The sequence below is a fragment of the Microcaecilia unicolor genome, chromosome 3 (genome assembly GCF_901765095.1).
Source record: "Microcaecilia unicolor chromosome 3, aMicUni1.1, whole genome shotgun sequence".
Taxonomy (NCBI): domain Eukaryota; kingdom Metazoa; phylum Chordata; class Amphibia; order Gymnophiona; family Siphonopidae; genus Microcaecilia; species Microcaecilia unicolor.
In genome coordinates, this window is record NC_044033.1 from 367,948,863 (window position 1) to 367,969,949 (window position 21,087).

The following is a 21,087-nucleotide window of genomic DNA, read 5'->3' on the forward strand; positions in this document are numbered from 1 at the left end:
CATAACATGATCAAGTTCGAGCTACTATCTCGGATGAACCCGCAAAGGAAATCTACTGTAGCTGCATTTAATTTTCGAAAGGATGACTATAATAAAATGAGGAAAATGGTTAAAAAGAAACTAAAAGGATCAGCTGCAAAGGTTACTTTAAAGTACTTAAACCATTGTTGTACTTATCTTCATTGGCGTCGTGAGGACAGCTGACACCCGGGGTGGGTCGCCGCTGCGCAACCCCCCCCCCCCCCGCAAGAACATACCTGGAAGGCGGTGAGGAGCGGGCGGGAGGGCCAATCCGCCGAGTGCACGCCGCTGGGGGGGGGGGGGGGTCGGCGCCTCGCTGGTTCCTTGCTCTCTCTGCCCTGTTCTGGGGCACAGAGAGCAAGGAACCAGCGAGGCGCCGACACCCCCAGCGGCGTGCACTCGGGGCGGACCGCCCCACCTTCCTACGCCACTGCTTATCTTAATTATTGTCAGACTGGGGATGTGATATCTGACATGCATGTTTCGCATCCACAGGCTGTCTCAAAGACTGTCCTCTTTAGCCGTCTTTAACACCAGCTCAAAAGACGGCTAAAGGGGACAGTCCTTGAGAAGCCTGTGGAGGCGAACATGCATGTGGGACGTCATGTCCCCAGTCTGACAATAATTAAGGTGAGTTAGTGAGTACAACAATGGTTTAAGTACTTTAAAGTAAAATTTAAATTAAATTAAGGTGTCAAATCGGGTGTACCGATGAGGAGGTGTGTGTCTATTATCTTGCTAAAGGGTGAAGGCAGAGGCAAGTGGTACCGCTGAGGTTACCAAGTATTTTGAAAATTATTATTTACAAGAGAGAAAAACCACATTGATGAAAGACCATTTGAAACATCACTGTCGGAGTGATCACAAAATTACTATTATTATCACAGCGGGTGAGAAGAGACCATACTGTTGTGAGTTTCCCGTATAATAATTGTTAATTGCCATCTGTGAGGGATGTTTCTACATATAACATATGATTAAGATTTACAGTATTTTTTTTTTTTAATGGCTATTTAATTTTGTTTATTTAACCGGATACCTCTTGTTTGGAGTTTCTTTTTCAATGAATACCTGGCAACATTTCACCTCCAGCCCACAAGATGTCAGCCCGTCGCGTTCCTTCCTGCTCTAATCCTACGTGTGCACGTCTTCCCTCCGCCGCGTTGCCGGCCGTTTACGTTCCCGTCCTGACGTTAGCTTGTCGCGGGTCGGGGGTGGGGCGGGGCGTAGCGGCAGCAGCCGTTCCTTACTGGATGATTGTTCGCCGGGCTCGCGCTCTACTCTGCTCCGTCTCGCTACTATTGTTGCTGGCTCTTCTGTAAAGCCTGGCGGGGCTCGCGGCCGAGTTTTGCGGAACAATGAAGCAGAACTCGAACGTGCCGGCTTTCCTGAGCAAGCTGTGGACGCTGGTGGAGGGTGCGGACGCCAACGAGTTCATCACTTGGAGCCAGGTTGGTGCTGGCCGTGGAGCCTAGGCCCGGGCCTTCTGCGTGCGCCGCTGTCTGAGCCTTCTACCGCTGGCTGGCAGGCGAATCAAAGGCAGTGGCGGCGGATTTTTCCCCAGCCTTCAGGCTACCCCACCCCCTCCCAGGAGTTTTGAATAACTTCTGTTTGTATGTGGGCAGGGCAGCTTGTCCCCGGGTCTTTTGCTCCCCGTGGGATCGGCGTGCTGCAGGCGAGCTCCGCCTGTCAAGCTGCTGGACTGTGCTATAGCTGACCACAAACCCGCACTCCCGTGTCTGTGCAACTTAAGCTAAGCTACTACTACTACTTATCATTTCTATAGCGCTACTAGACTTACGCAGCGCTGTACGCTTGAACATGAAGAGACAGGCCCTGCTCGACAGAGCTTACAATCTAATTAGGACAGACAAACAGGAATAAGCTTCTTTGGATCCATTCCTTCTAAACACATTACGAATTGTATCTGATATCTTGTTATGATTATGTCAACACATCTGTGTAAGCCACATTGAGCCTGCAAATAGGTGGGGGAATGTGGGATACAAATGCAATAAATAAAGACAAACGAGATAAGGGAATATTAAAGTGAGGATGATAAAATAAGGGTTCTGAACAAGGGTTAGGAGTTAAAAGCAGCATCAAAAAGGTGGGTTTTTAGCTTAGATTTGAAGACGGCCAGAGATGGAGCTTGACGTACCGGCTCAGGAAGTCTATTCCAGGCAGTGGCGTTCCTAGTCTCGATGACACCCGTGGCGGATCGCCGATGCGCCCCTCCCCCGGGTGCACGCCGCTAGGGGGGTGTCACGGCGCGCGCCTGTCGGCTGCGAGTTCGAATCACTACGCTAAATTCTCTTGTTCGCTGCAGCTCCCTCCCTCTGCCCCGGAACAGGAAGTAACCTGTTCCGGGGCAGAGGGAGAGAGCTGCAGCGAATGGGAGAATTTAGCGTAGCGATTCGAACTCGCAGCCGACAGGCGCGCGCCGTGGCACCCCCCCAGCGGCTTGCACCCGGGGCGGACCGCCCCCCCCCCCCCCCCCGGTACGCCACTGATCCAGGTATACGGTGCAGCAGAACCCACGTTTTAAAACTTTGAGCTTTAACGATTTATGTGTTACCTAATTTCTTAAACGTATCTGGACTGGGAATGAATCGCATTTGAGTAGACTTGCTGTGCTCTCTTAGCAGGATTGCTGGCCCGGGACGTTTGTCACCCAGAGGCAGATGCATCAACCAAACGTTAAAAAATCTAAAACGTTAAAGTCCCTAATGATTTTTTAAAAACGAAGAATGCACCAAAAACACAAGTCGCACATGCTTGGTGTGGTATTGAAAAGTACAATGTATCAAAGAATCGTAATCCCCGTCCATAATCGGCCCCTAAAGCATGCACAGAGCAGCCAAGCGTTTTGCTGGCTGCTCTGCGCATGCCACAAACGTCAAAACACCACCAAAAAAAAAAAAAAACTGAAACACATGGCTCCCTGCTTCCCCCTGCATATAGAAAACAAAAATCAAAAAAAGGATCAGGAGGGGGCAAAGGTGCTCGTCAGGAGCGCCCTGTATGGATGGCCTTGCCCCCCCCCCCCCCCCCCCCCCCCCCGTTCGTATAAAATAAAAAATTAAAACATAACTAAAAAGTTTAGCTGCCAAGGTCCCCCTCCCTGCCTGTGTCTCTCTGTACTCCTTCTCCCATAGCTCCGCCTCCCGGCATCCTCCGCCCCCGTGTCCCGCCCCCCTGAGGTCGTCGCTGCCGCTCCCCCCCCTCCGCATTACCGGGCCGTGCAGCGCCTCTCACCTCTGTATGAAGGCGCTGCACGGGCAAGAAGACCGTCTGATTAGCTGAGTCTTCAGGACGTCTCTCTCCGTCTTCCCTGAGCTGGGCCCGCCCCCGTCTGCTTACGTCATACGGGGGCGGGGCCAGCTCAGGGAAGACGAAGGAAAGAGACGTCCTGAAGACTCAGCTGATCAGACGGTCTTCTTGCCCGTGCAGCGCCTTCATACAGAGGTGAGAAGCGCTGCATGGGCCCGGTAATGCGGAGGGGGGGTCCGGTGGAGGGGGGAGCGGCAGCGATGACCTCAGGGGGGCGGGACACAGGGGCGGAGGATGCCGGGAGGCGGAGCTATGGGAGAAGGAGTACAGAGAGACACAGGAAGGGAGGGGGACCTTGGCTGCTAAACTTTTAAAGCTTCTACTACTGCTGCTGTCACTTCTATAGTGTTACTAGATGCAAACTAATCAGTTAAGAGCTAGCAATAAGATTTTTCCCTGCTTTGAGATAGTAAGAAGTCCTAGAAGGGAATGATGCTTTTTCACAGCTTTTGTTGAGGGAGGGGGCCAAATGCCTCAGCTCCAGGAGTCACCACCTACATAAACTGTTTTTTGTTTTTCGATATGGCTTTAGTAGGGGTGGGAAGCTTATTTTATACGAGCAGAAGCGGGGAGCAGCGGCGACCTCGGGGGGGGGGGGGGCAAGGGGGGTAGCACGTCGATACGCACGCACTACATTGACGTGGTTATGACACGTTTTTCTTCAAGATTTATTTTAAAAAACACAGCTTCCATACTTTTTTGGACATATGTAATGCAACGTCCTTTTGACCAATCACAGCGCTTTTAGCTCTGCTAATGCGCTGGGATTGGCTCACAGTTTGTTTGTTTTTTTCACTTTATGATTTTTCCTGGCACGCACTGTCCTAACGAGAGGTACAGACCTCTCGTTAGATTTCCTGCCTTTTTCCTGCGTAAAGGCAATCGGAAAAGGTTAGTGCATCTCGGTTCAATGGAGTTTGTACACAAATTGCTCATCTGCATTCCGTTTTCATTAGCTGCCAGCTTTGTCGGTAAAAGCCCTTTGATGCATGCAACGGATCAAAATTTCCTCGTTGGAGGGTCGTTAAAGGCTCATTAAAGTTTAGTGCATCTGCCTCCCAGAGGGTTGTGTGAAGGAACGTTGATAAGGGGAGAGGGATTTTATTTTTTTAAACATTGTATTAGTGTTACATAAGAATTTCTTAAACGTACCTGGACTGAGAATGAATCGCATTTGGGTAGACGTGCTGTGTGCTCTTGGGAGGATTGCTGGCCCGTGTCCCGGGGGTGAGAAGAAGTCGTCGCAGGTTCCCAAGTTGCGCATCAGTGGTTTTTGCTTAATGTTGGTAGGGTGGAGAAAATCATCCAGTATCTTGAAGGAATTTGTTGTAGCAGTGGTAGACTTAAATGCAGTTTTCAGGTTCATGAGGTGTGTCCTTCGGTAAATGCTATGAAAAACAGCCGGGGAAACATGGGAGAAAGGCATTAAAAGTTCCAAGACTCGTGCAGACTGGTGCAGCAAACGGTCACTAATCTAATGGAGCGGTTAGCGTAGGGAAACCTGGTTCAGACTACTGCCCCCTGTGATATTAGGCAAGGCCTTTACTCCTCCATTGCCTCAAAATACCTCAGGTACAAACTTAAATTGTAAGGAGATAGAGAAATGCTTAGTACTACAATGTAACTCTTGAGTGGTGAGCTAAATACGAATAAGTGTTCAGGATTGACTACTCGTCCTTTAGATTGTAAGCTCTTTGAGCAGGGCCTGTCCTTTTATGTTAAACTAGCCGTTATGCCCGTTAAAACGGGCGAGATTTCCAGCTACCCTCCTCGCCAGATCGCCGCCGCCCCTCCCCCCGAGGTTGCCGCTACCGTTCCCCCTCCCCCGGAGTCGCCGGCCCGGGCCCTCTCTTCACAATTCAACTTACAGCGCCGAAACCGCAGCAGGCAGATCAGCTGAGCTGCCGTTGGCCTTCATTCTCTGCCTGTGTTCCGCCCTCGTGTGATGTAACGTCGGCGAGGGCGGGACAGAGGCAGGGAAGGAAGGCCGACGGCAGCTCAGCTGATCTGCCTGCTGCGTTTTCGGCACTGTAAGTTGAATTGTGAAGAGAGGGCCCGGGCCAGATGGAGGGAGGGGGGACGGCGGCGGTGACTCTGGTTGGGGGGGGGAGCAGTAGCGACCTCGGCGGTTTCCTCCCTCCCTCCCCTTCGCGCAGTTTCCCTCTCTGTCCCGCCCCCGTCATCACGTATTGACGCGGGGGAAGGACAGAGAGGGAAAGTCTCTACTGCGCATTTGCGGGTGAGTACGGTCACTCGCAATTTATATGTTTGATTGTACAGCGCTGCGTAACCCTAGTAGCGCTTTAGAAATGTTAAGTAGTAGTTGTTAAGGAGGGAGGTAAAGGTTTTGCAAGTGATCTGGCAAGCCGTCTGCCTTTTTTTGGGGGGAGGAGAGACAGACGCTACAAAGGCAGTACTGGTGACTGTCAGCATAACTTCAGCGTTTCCAAAATATGGAAATTTAATGTAGTAGGCTGTCCAAAGCTTCCTTTCTAAATGGATTTGAAGGCAGTATGCAGCATTTCTCAATAAATTTAAAGATACTCTTCAAGTTCCGTTTTTTTAAAATTATTATTATTTTTTAATTCAGGCTGTCCAGAGTGAAGGCAATTTTGTGTGTTTGAAACTGATAATGCACAGTCTTGCATTTCAAGCATAGAAACAGATAGTAGCAACCACTAAGCTGTTTAAATTGTATCCAGTATTATGTCCCTGGATACTTGGGTAGCTGAAGCAGCATAGAATGTTTATTTCCTAGGGCCTGTAAAGAATTTTTAGATATATTTGCATTCATTTATTTTTTTGTTACATTTGTACCCTGCGCTTTCCCACTCATGGCAGGCTCAATGCAGCTTACATATTATATACAGGTACTTATTTGTACCTGGGGCAATGGAGGGTTAAGTGCAAGTCACAAGGAGCTGCCTGTGCCTGAAGTGGGAATTGAACTCAGTTCCTCAGTTCCACAGGACCAAAGTCCACCACCCTAACCACTAGGCCATTCCTCCACTTAGGCTGAGCACCTGGTTAATTTGCATTGTTTTGTTACCTAGAAAACAAGACTTTGTGCAGTCTTAAAGGTCTGAAGTTGTGTGTATCTCTTCTGGTATGTTCTTCAGTGTCCAGACTGTTTGATTTCACTTTAGTGTTTTTCTGTTTTCCTCTAGTTCTTAAATCGTCCACACTGCTGTTCTTTTTTTCTGCTGTCAGTAATGTATTGCATGTATCTGTTCAGCTTGGGTATCGTCATTCTCTTGCTAAGTAGCAGCAATACAACTTCAGAGGCCTCAGCATCATATACAGGAATGAGAACTGTATATCACAGAGGCCATGGCAAGGTGCAAATCTCCCTCTCTTCCCCCCCCCCCCCCCCCCCCCCCCCCAATATTTCTAGCTTCTTGTTTTAGTATGGCCATCTTGCATTTCTTCTGGGAGCAGACCTGAAATTGCAAGACAGCTATAAATGTGTAAATGTGTTTTTTCTGATAACTACCCTTCTTCTAAGGCTGTAGAAATTTGTGGTTTGACATTTGGCCTATGCTAACTTGTGATATGTTGCTTGACAACAACCAAGAGCCAGAGACTCCTATGACTAAGGACACCTGCATTATCCAGATAAACAATCAGAAGAAGAAGTTAGTGGGTTTGGGTGAAATTGTAGCTTCAGCAAGAGGGTGTGGGCACTATCATGGTGACTATGCATAACTGGGACATAGGTCAACTATTATCTAATAAAAACTATGCTTATGAACATGACAGGCCTTAAACTGTCCATGCAATGAGGGAACCAATGAGAGGAGTTAGAAGATGGTAGAAGGTGCTGGAACAGGATTCACCATAGAAGGAAATAGAATGTTCTGGAAAGATGCATATTCATTAGGTAGGAAGGGTAATTAAGATAAGAAAGGAAGAAAAGGTATATAAGAGGAAACAGAACTGCGGGTGGGGAGCCTCAGTGTGTCTACACTAGCAGGTGGACATATTGATACCCTCCCAGGGAAAACTGTTTTTTATTTGCTACATACTATACTCTATTGGGATTTGATTTTTTAATATTTCAATAATTACTTATTGGCTTTTTTTACTATTTGAATAAACATCTATTAAGTCTAATACTTATTTGGCAGCCAGAGTTTTTCTTGCCTGGAGTTCTGCTTTTGGGGGGGGGGTGGGAGATTTTTCGAGGGTCCACGCTCCAGGAGACCTCCAGAAGGCTACTCCTGTCTCAGAGGCAAGGACAGGAGTGCACAACCCTCTTCCCAGAGGTATGAGTTCCAGTGGCCATGATGATATTAGGGAGTCCCTGGAGATCAGAAGTGGGAACGGCAGTGGCGAAGGAAGACTTATTCCAAAAAGATGGCTGGAATTGTTTACACACTAATACACAATAGTAATCACTAGTCGAACTCCACTTAGCTTTGTGATAGGAGAAAAAGACCTCAGACATTGCAAAGTATTCCTACCTTATCTGTCAATGACAGGCCAGGATAATTAACTTTCAACAACTATTATAATCATTGGTAAAAAAAAAAACCTCCACCACCATAATTTTTCAAAATGTTTTTTTCTATAATCATATTTTTTAACTTTTTCATATATCTTTAAGACAGATGCTTTACATTGTCTTAAATCATCATTTAATTCTTAAAACTTTCAGCAGCTCACTCCAAACATGCTGCAGTGACACTTATCTGAACGAATAGATCCTAACAGGCACCCGATTTCACCTTGGCTTCGTTGGGGGATTTTCATGTAGGTCACGAGCAGTGCTTGCTGCCCATGCGCCGCCAGTCGCTTTCATGTCCTAGTGTTCCAAGTCAGTTATATAGCACTGTTCTAGTAGCACAGCTGTGTAGCACAGCTGCCCTGTCACCATGTATGTTCAGCAGCAGGTATGGCTGCAGCTGCCTGTATAACGCAGTTCCAGCAACTGTATGGCCCAGTTATGGAAGCTGCATGTATGGCACAGTTTCAAACTTGCCTATGTGGCATCAAATTACTCTTAGAATTCTGTGCAAAAAAAATTAAAAATGTGTACAGAGTTTGCAAATTCTGCACACAAAATTTTCATTTTTTGTGCAGCCCCCCTCCCTCCCACAGCATCCCCCTTCTTTTTGCAGCCCCCTCCCATCTTCATCATCCCTTTTTTATAGTCCTTCCATCCACATCATCCTTTTGGGTTTTTTTTGTTTTGTTTTTAACAGCAACCCGTGTCTCTCCCCCATTTTTTTTTTACAGCCGCTCCTTCCCTCCAGATACCCCTGCACTCACCTGAGGTGGGAGGAGTAGGAGCTGCAGTGGGAGTACCTCTTTGGGGGAAGGAAAGAACCCTATTCGTTCCTGCCCCGCTGCCTCCATTCTCTTCCTGGTGCCATGCTTTTTCGAAATGACCACTGAGATTTCAAGCGGTAGTCTGATCACCACTTGACGTCTCGGTGGCCATTTTTCTTGAAATAGCTTGGCACCAGCAAGAGATCGGCAGAGGCCACTAGACCACCAGGGAATGCACAAGTAGGCTGGGTGGAGAGTTGAGCGGTTGGGGGGTCAGCTGAGCGGCGGGGGTCTGTCCTTTACGGTGGCCCTGCAGGGAAATGTTGAATTCTGTGCTCCACAGTTGCGTAGAATTCTGGCAGGAGTATTGGATGTTCCAGCTGTCTGTGGTACATTGGATGGACATTGTGGCATCCCAGTCATCATCGACTGACTGCATATCATTGGCTGTGATAACCTTAAGTAGGGCATCAGTCAGCATCCACACATGTGTCGGCTATGGCAAGTGCATGCTATATTGCATGCAGCATTGGCAGATAAGGCTTCAGTTGCAGCATGCAAACATTTGACTTCAGTGGCAGTGGCCACCTGTATGTTGCCAGTTACCACAGTTACCTCTATCACTTTGCCGCCTGTATGGCACCAGGTACTGCAGACGCCTGTATGTTTACTGCTGCACAACCACCTCCTAACTCCTGCTCTAGCGATGTCCTGGATTTCTCCAGTTTTGGCAGCCACGCCTATAGCTCTAACTACTGCAGATATACGTATAACATTTCTTGATGGCGTTTACTTGAGGTGCATGGCTGTATCAGTAGACTGTCTTCACTGGTTTTGGTGGCTGACTAGGTATGTGCAGTTTCGCCGGTCGCTCATAGGTGCAGGTTATACAAGCCAGCTACTTTGTTTGATTCTACAGCCTAGCTGTTTTGCGCAGCTAACTTGATAGCACTGGTATTAACCACCACTGTTATACAACTGCAGGAGTCTCTAATATTATGGCTTCTTTTCTCAGATTAGTAGTCTCCCATCATGGGTTGTCCTTTCTCATGTCTCAGGGCCCTTAAGCCCTCTTCTTGCTCTTACAGTGACATTTGGGTTTTCATGTCTGAATAGAGTACTCTTTGACACAAGGTCAATCAATAGTTATTTTCATTGGTCTCCCTTTTTACTCTCTGCGAAGGATGCTTCTTAATTTTCCTTGGTTGTCATAGATGTAGATAGGGAAACAATGGTTTTTCAGCCCCTGAGTTTTCTTTTATATTCCTTCTCTGGATATTTTCCTCCAGGACATCCATTGTCGTTGCAATATTCCCGTCATAGATATTTCTTAGTCTTGGGCCATTGCCTTCAAGGCTCTTTCAAAGAGAGTTTTTTTTCTTGGTCTGCACATCTCTTCCATCATCTTTCAATGCTGTTTTCTATTATTCCTTCTTATCATGGGAATATCCTCTCTCCTCTTCCATACCTTGTCTTTCCAGAGCCCTTCTAATTGCTCTTGGTTCTGTCTACTAGGTACTGCTAGAAAGGAATTCCTAAGGCTATTCCAATTCATTTATATTTGTCAGTTTATTAGACTAGGGAGATTAATACGTTTATTTGCAAGGTTCTTTCTCTTTTTTGAGTGTTTAGATCTTTTGGTCCTGCCCTATGATGGGGACATTGCTTTGCTACCTTATCTGATAACTTTCTTTCCTCTAGTCCTACCAGATCAGTCCAGAATCTCTCCTTGGTCTTGCTTACAAGCTATGTTTTTCAGATATCTTGGATTCTACTTGTACATTTTTCCTAATCTGTGTCCCTCATGTCAGTACAGTGTATATGCCTCACTAGCTGGTAATGTTATTACCTGATTAAATTACTTGGTCTCGAAGTTTCTGTATTGGCCATCAGGCAGATTTTGAGCACCATTGCCTGACTATTCGAAATACTGAACATTCTGTGCTGCATAATAACCCTTAAGGTGCAAGTCAAAAGAGCTGTTTTCTTCCACTGTCTCCATCCACTGATCGAGGGACATAACCCATTGATCAGGACTGGTCTGATAGGACTAAAGAAAAGAAAATTATCAGGGAAGACATAACTTTTTTCCTTTTATCCGCTGTTGTATTGGCAACCAGTGGAGATCTTTTCGTCACCGATATAATTTGTCCTTGTGACCGAATACCACTGACTACTCTGGAGGCCATATTTTAGAGCAGTTGCAATTTCCTCAACTGGTATTGAGGAAACCCTATGTACAACAGATTGCAAATGTGAAATAACACGAGCATTTAATAATTTAGCCTGTTCAAAATAGGAGTGCAAATAATGGATGTTCCACAGATAATACGGACATTGCTTTCACACCAGTACAATATGGTTAAGGCAAAGGAGGCATCCAAAGTTTTCCCCAATACCTTAATTTTATCCACAGGCAATACCAACTGGCCTTCCAACGGAAAACACAGACCACAACCTGAAACTGATGGTCTGTACAGCCATAATAACTCTTTTAATCTTGATTGAGCTTTTGTTTCATTCCAGCACAGTGAATGCTCAACCCATTAGTGCAGTGATTCCCAAACTTTTTCAGCCTGCTGCCACCGCCCCACCCCCCCACCCGTGGTTCCATAAATTTATTCTAGCACCCCCATCACCCATTGAGTCCGTTACTCAAAACAAATTATTCAAAATGTTGTTAAAAGTTTTATTTAATAACAAATAATATTTAGTAGTACGTAAGTATTGCCATACTGGGAAAGACCAAAGGTCCATCATGCCCAGCATCCTGTTTCCAACAGTGGCCAATCCAGGTCACAAATACCTGGCAAGATCCCAAAAAAGTACAGAACATTCTAAACTGCTAATCCCAGAAATAGTGGATTCTCCCCAAGTCCATTTATGGCCTTTTTCCTTAGGAAGCCATCCAAACCTTTTTAAAACTCCGCTAAGCTAACCGCCTTTACCACATTCTCTGACAACGAATACCAGAGTTTAATTACACGTTGAGTGAAGAAACATTTTCTCCAATTCGTTTTAAATTTACTACTTTGTAGCTTCATCGCATGCCCCCTAGTCCTAGTGTTTTTGGAAAGTGTAAACAGACGCTTCACATCTACCCGTTCCACTCCACTCATTATTTTATATACCTCTATCATATCTCCCCTCAGCCGCCTTTTCTCCAAGCTGAAGAGCCCTAGCTGCTTTAGCCTTTCCTAATAGGGAAGTCGTCCCATCCCCTTTATCATTTTCATCGCCCTTCTCTGCACCTTTTCTAATTCCACTATATCTTTTTTGAGGTACGGCAACCAGAATTGAACACAATATTTTAGGAGCGATACAAAGGCATTATAGCGTCCTTATTTTTGTTTTCCATTCCTTTCCTAATGCCTAAGATTCTATTTGCTTTCTTAGCCACTGTAGCACACTGAGCAGAAGGTTTCAATGTATCATCAACGAAGACACCTAGATCCCTTTCTTGGTCCGTGACTCCTATCGTGGAGCTTTGCATGACGTAGCTATAATTCAGGTTCGTCTTTCCCACATGCATCACTTTGCACTTACATTAAACGTCATCTACCATTTAGGTGTCCAGTCTCCCAGTCTCCTTCCACGATTTAATGACTTTGAATAACTTTGTGTCATCAGCAAATTTAATTCAAAGTCGTTAAATGATGGACTTGAAATTTGTATGTAACACAAAAGCAATTCACATTTTTCAAAATTTTTTAAAATAAAATAGTGTACTTAAGCTAACCAGCTAAAAATACAGAAATGAGACATTTCTCACAGTAATGCTTTCAACACTCAAATGACGGCTCGTACTACCACCTTGTCTTTCTGCACCCCTCTAGACTAGTCCAGCATTCCCTAGGGGGGTGGTATTGCCCACTTTGGGAATCACTGCATTAGAACCTCTGATTTACCCTGTCCACCACTTCTGTTCTATCCTTAATGAACCACATACAAAACTGAATAATATCTATATGTCCAATTTAAAAGTCAAAAGTCAAGAACGTAATCTATGTGAGCCTATAGTTTCCCTCCCTATACCCCCCCCCCCCCAAGTATTTCATCTCCCAGTTCTGTGTCCAGAAGTGACATGCTGGACCCTGGGAGGATAGAAAGGAGAAGATGGCCATGGGACCAGGAACCCAAACTTCTACTCTTCCAAACAAAAAAGGGCCTAAATCGCAGCAAAGGAACACTCCTAGCACCCAAATGCCTGTAGCTAATGCAGAAGAATTTCATAATTCACAGTATCAAATGCATCCGGAAGATCTGAAGAAACTTTTCACCCATTTCTAATCCTGGTTAACCCCTCTACATATTGTAACAAGTGCTACGAGAGTGTTTTCCACTTCGTGACCGGTGTAGAAACTCACCCACCGACTCTGAATATGATACCAACTGACAAGTTCAGTTATTGAATGTATTGTGTCAAGAGCTAGGGAATGTTCCAGGGAAGTGTTCATTATTTCTAATAAAGCTAGTTCAAATTTAGTTACTTTCTTAGGGCCTCTTTTATCAAGCTACTCAGCAAAGCTGACAGAGCCCATTCAAAGTGCTGGCATTACCGCATCGGTAGCCACTAGTGTGGCTTGATAAGAGGTCTTGAACCAAGATGTAACAATAGGTAAATGTATCCATAGAGCTCAAATGCACAAGATACACAAAAACCTGCACAGAAAGCTGAGCAAAACCTTCCAGTCATGTTCCTGGCTCCAAATAACTCCCTTTCACCCTCCCTCTCCAAAGGAATCTCTCGTCAATAAATCCTGAACCACACAAGGATCTAGAACTTCTATTCAGCAAGTCATAAATATCTCTAACTTTATGTAAAAAATCTACTAGATCTGACACCTGCAAATCTTGTCCTGGATCCATTCCAGAATCCAAGGGTAGTTGTGGCTTTTCTTTCAACTTTCTCACCCAACCGAAGAACTCATGAGGTTTATTTAAAGCTCCTTGTAGTTTACAAACAAAGAATTGACGCATCTCTCAATTGTTAATAAGTTCTCAGCACCCCCCCCCCCCCACCGCCACCCCCTACTTAGCTGCTTTTGTATTTTAGAGTATGCCTCTACTTCCTTTCCAACTTCTGAGCTCTTCAGTAGACCAAGTTGCCTTTTTATAAATCTAATTATCACCTTTTCCGTAGTTGCAACAGACTCCACTGCACACCTCTATCATTTTCTTAATGCACCCATTTATCTTCAGCTGATGCCTCTTGGCACAATTGGCAGAAGATTTGGGTATGCCAACAGCCAAGCGGTAGTCAGATCTCAGTAAGATCTTGTATAAAAACATAATTTAAATTTAATTTTGGCATTTATAGTCCGCTTAACCTGTCCTAGGCAGATGACAAATCCAAATTAAGGTGAACAGTTGTACATTGAAACTCAATTAAACTGAACTTCGTTACAATGAAAACAAGGTAAATATTGGTACGTAACGCTTCACTACTGCAGTGTCTTCAAAACTCCAAGTAAAACAATGATTGGAGCACTTAACTGGTTACTTTTCAGGTGTTGATCACTTGATGTTGCATCACCTTCCTGTCTAAAAAAAAACTGAAATCCAGGCTCTGCCCTTTCTCATATGTTGGTACCTCAATACGCTGCTTAAAATCCTGTTCCACCTTCCTACCCCCTCCCATTCCACAACCAAAATCACTCCAAAGCAGATTCCCCATTACTCATAGACACTTCTCCATATTGTGGTATAAAAATATCAAATAACTCATCTTTTAGGTTCTCAGTGGCCTACAGGACACCAAAGGGCTTACACTTCTTTCGCATTTTATTTACTTTTATTGTTTATTACATTTGTTATAGTTCATATCCAACAGATCAGAGTGGTTTACAATAAAATCAGAAGAATTTCACAATTTTTTTTTTGTTACATTTGTACCCCACGCTTTCCCACTCATGGCAGGCTCAATGTGGCTTACATGGGGCAATGGAGGGTTAAGTGACTTGCCCAGAGTCACAAGGAGCTGCCTGTGCCTGAAGTGGGAATCGAACTCAGTTCCTCAGTTCCCCAGGACTAAAGTCCACCACCCTAACCACTAGGCCACTCCTCCACTCCAATTAAGATTGAAGAGAAAAATAACTCAATATACTGTAAAAAAAAAAAAAAAAACCAAAAAAAACAGATCACACAGTTCCACATAAGGCCTCTGGCACCCTGATTTTTACGGGGATAGAACCAGCTATGTACCTGGGAGGAACTCTGGAAGCCAAAGGAACAGCATAGGAATAGCTGACAACTCTGCCCCACTATGGAAAAAAATTGAGGAACGGTCCCAAAGCTAGTGTGGGCAGGCAAGAGTCCTGCTCTTACTGGGCTTCTGAAGTAATCTTCCTATTCAGCCCCGACACACTGACTGAGATAAATGTGGATTGGAGATCAGTTGTTGTTTTCATGCATATTCATTTCAGTACTCCGGAAAACTTGCCTGGTTAGCTGTGCCTCCGGGGTTGTGAACCACTGGTCTAGAAAACAAAGGGTGGTATATCAAAATGTTAATAAACAAAAAGTATCTGCAGTGCTGATGATTTTGGTAGATAGGGTGGTTGTAGTTCTTGGATTTGGTGGTGGTAGGAATGGTAAACTGCTAAGAAGCTGATGATGTAACCTTAGAACTATGTGCTAAAACTGAGTGCAGAGTTTTCCTAATGCATTAGTAAAGATTTTGCACCCTAATGAACCCGATGCAGCGCAACTAAGTTGTGCACACAAAATTTGGGAGAATATGCCAGAAATATGCACACATGGGTTTACACTAGCATCAGCTATATTTTGCACATAATTGTTTCAGCACTGTTACACATGATGTATGTGCTAGAAAGCTTTACTGCACATTACTCCGGTTTCTTCTTTCTGCTATTTGGGTATCCTCATAGACTCTCAACTATCGTTCTTTATGCAGGTATCCTCCTTAGTTAAATTCTGCTTCTTTACTCTTAGCTCTATTCTGTTCACAAATATTTCACTCATGACACTCGGTTGCTTATAACATTAAAACTTGACTATTGTAATATCTACGCTGGTACCACACTGGGCAGTTACCAAGAAACTACAATCTCTCCAGACTACAGCCATTAGTGTCCTTTGCCATGCCAGTATGTACAACCATGCCTCTTCCCTTCTTAAGGAACATCACTGGTTATCAGTCATTTCACGGGTTCAGTTTAAAGTTCTGCTTGCTTTCAAGGCCTTTCACATTGGGCTTCTACCTTATCTTTACTTCTCTCACTTCCATATTCTGTGGCTCATACTTTGTGCTCTCTCAAAGACCATCGTTTAATTTTGCCTGGTCCTTGACTGGCAAACACATGAGAAAGCTAGGAAGAGTGCTTTCTACTTTCTCGCCCCAGTGCTATGGAATAGTCTTCCTGCTGATAATAGAACTGAACTATCCCTTTCCTGGTTTAAAACAGCTATTAAGATTTTGCTCTTTTGGCAGGCCTTTAGTGATTAGTACCCACTGTATCCTTTCATCATTTTCCTTTAGCCCGCCCTTCTTTCTTTCTAACCCCTACCTTATGTGTTGACCTTTCTCACCCTCCCCTAAAATCAGTGTTACTTGCTACTAGTTGATGCTTGTGCTTTCTTATCGCCACATTGTAGTTCTTTTCCAACTTTTTCTCTTAGCCTGTGTACTGCTTAGGTCTGTGTTCAGTTTTGGCAGTATAGCAAATATAAATTGGGAAAATTGTAGGTGTGCTCGGAGTTTGGACGTACATTATGTGCGTGTGCTTGGATTCTATTTTTTGCCTAAACATCAATGTTCTGAACAGAAATATTATTGTATTATGTCTGCAGTCCAGCACTTCACTGTTTGTTCCAGCACACAGTCGTCCTCATGGCTCCTTATCTGTCTTTTGAACCAATTTCCTTCAATAAAGCCAGAAAAATGTTGCAGGTACTTAAGACAGGCATGAAATCATCACTAATGCTGACCACAGAAGAATGATCTAACCTTTCTCCTCAGACCTGACATTGCAAGTTTGATTTTTGCTTTTTTGTTTTTTTTAAATCGGCCTTGGGTCTTCGCCCCTTCCTGATCCTTGTTCAGCCCTCTAAGCACTACCAGAGCAGCTTCTATTCCATGACCCTCATGAAAACCTGGGGAATTCAGTTATGGTGACTCCCTGGGTGCCTTATTTTCCTTTTCCATGGCGTCCCACAGATCAATCCAGAGACTTGTGGGTTGTGTCTCTCTACCAGCAGGTAGAGATAGAGAGAACCTCCGAGGTTTGCTGTATGTGGACCTGTGCAGCCAAGCAAACCTCAGTATTCTCTCTATCTAGCAGGTGGAAGGACATCTGTCTGCAGCTCTGGTTTGATCTGGCTACTGGTGTCCTTTGGGCCTAGTTTAGCACAGGCAGGGGTTGAGTGGCTGTTTGCAGCTTGTGGTGTACACCTGGTGGTGCCAGGTCCCTCCCGGTCTCCCCCTACCTTTCCTCCGTCGCCTGGGGCTGTTGGCCTGATCGGGTGTTTCCTTTCTTTCCTGACTTAAAAAAAAAAAGGTAAGAGACTTTTTTTTGTTTAATCATATGGAGGAACTAGACGTTCTGCCCAGTCAATTTTGGGGCAGACGTTTGTGGAGCATGTCAGTGCCTTCTGAGACGGCTAAGCTTCTCCCAGTGTGGGGGCCAGAGAGCAGCATCGGGGGAGTGTGAGTCCCTCCACTGTCAGCCCGCAGTGGGTATTCAGTGTGACGGGGGTTCCCCTCAGGCTTCTGGTGAGTCGGCAGCGCAGGTGATAGTTTCGGCAGTTTCCTCGGGGCAGTTAGTGCAGTGCGCGTTGGCGCGTTACCCACTCAGCACATGGCGGTTGATAGACGTGCAACGCGCTACTGTGGCACAGGCTCTGATGGAGGGAAGTGATGTACAGGGAGCAGGGGAATCCCTTGCAGTTCCTTTTTCCCCGGATTTTGTTTTATTAATGCACAATGTCTTTCTTTTGAAGAAGTCAGGAGCTTCTCTTCAGGCAGCCCCATCTCTTCCTCAGCAAACTTCGGTTCCATAGCGTCCCACAGATCAATCCAGAGACGAGTGGGTTATGTCCCTCTACCAGCAGGCGTAGATAGAGAGAACCTCAGAGGTTTGCCATATATGGACCTGTGCCTCCATCTTAGCCTCAGTATTCTCTCTATCTCAGCAGATGGATGGACATATCCTGTGCTGCTCTCTGAGCTTGCTCCTAACCTGTTCCCTCAGGTTTAGTTGAGCTGGGGGTCTTAGGCTGGATTATGCCTGTTTGGGTCCCTCCCCCCCCCCCCCCCCCCCCCCCCCACTTCTCTGCCTCCCGTTCGTGCTAGTAAGGAGGAGACTGGCTCTCTTAAGACAAAAAAAAAAAAAAAAAACGGAAAGTCAGCCAGACAGTTTCTTTCTATTGCAGATGATGGGAAACCTGTGAGTATTTACTTACGAGTGTGTATGTGGCTTTCCTTCGGCCGCGCTGCTTGTGTTTAGGGGGGAACGATCTTGGCGGACTTCGCAGGTCCGCCGCCATTTTGTAGATGTTTCGGCGGTAGCACTGGGGCTCGGCATATTTGTGTTTCAGTCAGCCTACGCTCCTCTCCAGTTTGTTTGTTGTTAGGGCTCTTCTAGGCGTTCTCCGCACTCCGTTGGTTCAAGTGTCTCGGATCGCGGGCGGTTTTTTGGTGCTTCACAGCGTACCTTTAGTGTATACTCTAGTGGATCCTCTCCTACTTCTATCCCACTGTCAGTTGGTGTACCTCAGGGATCTGTCCTGGGACCTCTTCTCTTCTCCATCTGTACTTCTTCCTTGGTACTCTGATCTCATCCCATGGTTTTCAGTATCATCTTTACGCTGATGACTCCCAGATTTACCTCTCCACACCAGAAATCTCAGCCGAAATCCAGGCCAAAGTATCAGCCTGCCTGTCTGACATTGCTGCCTGGATGACTCAGTGCCATCTGAAACTAAACATGACCAAGACTGAGCTTCTTATCTTTCCCCCATTCTCCATTTCTGTGGATAACACTCTCATCCTTCCTGTCTCATCAGCTCGTAACCTTGGGGTCATCTTCGACTCCTCCCTCTCCTTCTCTGCACATATTCAACAGACTGCTAAAACCTGTCATTTCTTTCTTTATAATATCAGCAAAATTTGCCCTTTCCTTTCTGAGCACACTACCAGAACCCTCATCCACGCTCTTATCACCTCTCGCTTAGACTATTGCAACTTGCTTCTCACAGGTCTCCCACTTAGCCATCTCTCTCCTCTTCAATCTGTTCAAAATTCTGCTGCACAACTAATATTCCGCCAGGGTCATTATGCTCATATTAGCCCTCTCTTCAAGTCACTTCACTGGCTTCCTATCCATTTCCGCATACAGTTCAAACTCCTCTTATTGACTTATAAGTGCATTCACTCTGCAGCTCCTCAGTACCTTTCCACTCTCATCTCTCCCTACATTCCTCCCCGGGAACTCCGTTCACTGGGTAAATCTCTCTTATCTGCACCCTTCTCCTCCACCGCTAACTCCAGACTCCGTTCCTTTTATCTTGCTGCACCATATGCCTGGAATAGACTTCGTGAGCCGGTACGTCAAGCTCCATCTCTGACCATCTTCAAATCTAAGCTAAAAGCCCACCTTTTTGATTCTTCTTTTAACTCCTAACCCTTGTTCACTTGTTCAGAACCCTTATTTTATCATCCTCACTTTAATATTCCCTTATCTCGTTTGTCCTGTTTGTCCTAATTAGACTGTAAGCTCTGTCGAGCAGGGACTGTCTCTTCATGTTCAAGTGTACACCACTGAGTACGTCTAGTAGCGCTATAGAAATAAGTAGTAGTAGTAGATTCAAGAGATGCACATTTTAATCCAAAGTAAAAATAAAAGACCCTTTTTCTGTGTCACTGGTACAATATTTTTCTAATCACTTCAGTCCTGGTCTTTCTTCTTTGTTCACTTTTAACTGCTTTTGTAGAGACTAGTGTCCATTTTCCATTTTTCTTGCTTCTCCCCTGTATCTGGCATTAATCTTTCACTTTTCATCTGGTTTTGCCTACATTTCTCTTGGGTAGTGATAAACAGACTATCTAGTCATAGCCCCTTAGATTTCCAGTTGCCATCTATGTATTTATTTATTACATTTGTATCCCACCTTTTCTCACTTATGAGTAGGCTCAAAGTGGCTTACATAGTTCCGGGGAGGTGGTTACAGACTCTGGTGTGAACAAATACAGTATAGGGGTACTATTATAGTGACAAGTACAGTAAAGAAGTATCAGCCATCTCTCCACATCCTTTTTGCACACTCCCTTCACCCTTCTCATCTTTATTTTACGCCTCCATTTTCCCCTTTTCATCTTTTCATATCTTGCCCCATTTTTTCCCCACAACTTAATCTCTCATTTTTATCCCTTGTTTACCTTCTATCTTCCAGCCCACCTTCTTTCTGTTCAAACTTTCCCACCCACTCTGCTTTTCTGCTACAGTCATTCCATGCTCTACTTCCCCTCCCAAACCCATGAAACAGCTAGTTCAATGAATTCACATTTGCTCTTCATTCCCTCCCCAGGCACCTGATCATGAAGTTCCATTCTTCCCATCACAACAAGTGTTCAGGTTGGCCCTTCCCCACAGTTTCTATTCATTCGGATGGGACTTGTGTTTTGGGTACCCTCATGTAGGGGCTATAATTTGCAGTCTGTCATCTGAGAGGAACCAATGCACAAGATGTCCCTCTGGTGGCTTGCTTCTGCTTGCCCTCTGCCACTGGCCCTTCCTGCCTTACTCCTGAGTCGGCCTAGTGCTTGTTGGGTGCTGTGGTGTTATGCAGCTCAGTGAGGCTTAGTCTACCTGCAGTGCAGCTCCTGGTGTGGGGAGGGAGGATGGGGCTGCTGCTGCTGATAGCGCAATCACTAGTCTGTGCTGAGGAGCAGGCTGCCCAGGGGTCTTGAAGCACAAATATTTGCCTGCTCAGAATTGGCTTTCTTTGGGTTTCAGTGCTTGTGTCCACTCCAGACTCTGCAGGACAGAGCAGCCATAACACCTGCACAAGATGGATGGCTCAAGGCTGTTGGATAATAGTGGGACATAACACTGCCTTCTCTCCGCCTTGTACTACTGCAAGGAGGTCCTGTTGCATCCTGGGGAACATGTCAAACAGGCTGCATCAGTCTTAAGCAGCCCAAGCCACAATTGGAGAATGAACACAAAATCTGAGGGAAGCAGCACAGAGGCTTGTAATCTACAGACTGTCTCCCACTGTTCCCTATGACAGTTGCCCACCAGGGGATTGCCTGCCCATTTTTTTAATCACTCCCCCCCCCCCCCCCCCCCCCCCCCCCCCATTAAGTTTGGACCCATTCTTTTAATTCTGGAGTTATTTTCCTCCAGGTATACATATTCTTGACCCCTTATGTATTACTTTTTCCCCCCAGCATTCCACTGGGTTGGAAAGAATAAATCGGAATGCATTCCTTCTACTCCA

General features: G+C 45.5%; 1 protein-coding gene across 3 annotated transcripts in view; it reads left to right on the forward strand.

Moving 5' to 3' along the window:
• The first annotated feature begins 1,242 nt into the window (after window positions 1-1,242).
• HSF2 (heat shock transcription factor 2) overlaps window positions 1,243-21,087 on the forward strand; it is a 65,294-nt gene continuing 45,449 nt past the window's right edge. For all 3 annotated transcript variants that reach the window (XR_003941625.1, XM_030198565.1, XM_030198567.1), the window contains exon 1: window positions 1,243-1,472. Coding sequence is in view for 2 of the 3 variants with exons in the window: in XM_030198565.1 (XP_030054425.1) it covers window positions 1,380-1,472 (93 nt within the window). In the remaining variant the exon portion in view is untranslated. The remainder of the gene's footprint in view (window positions 1,473-21,087) is intronic.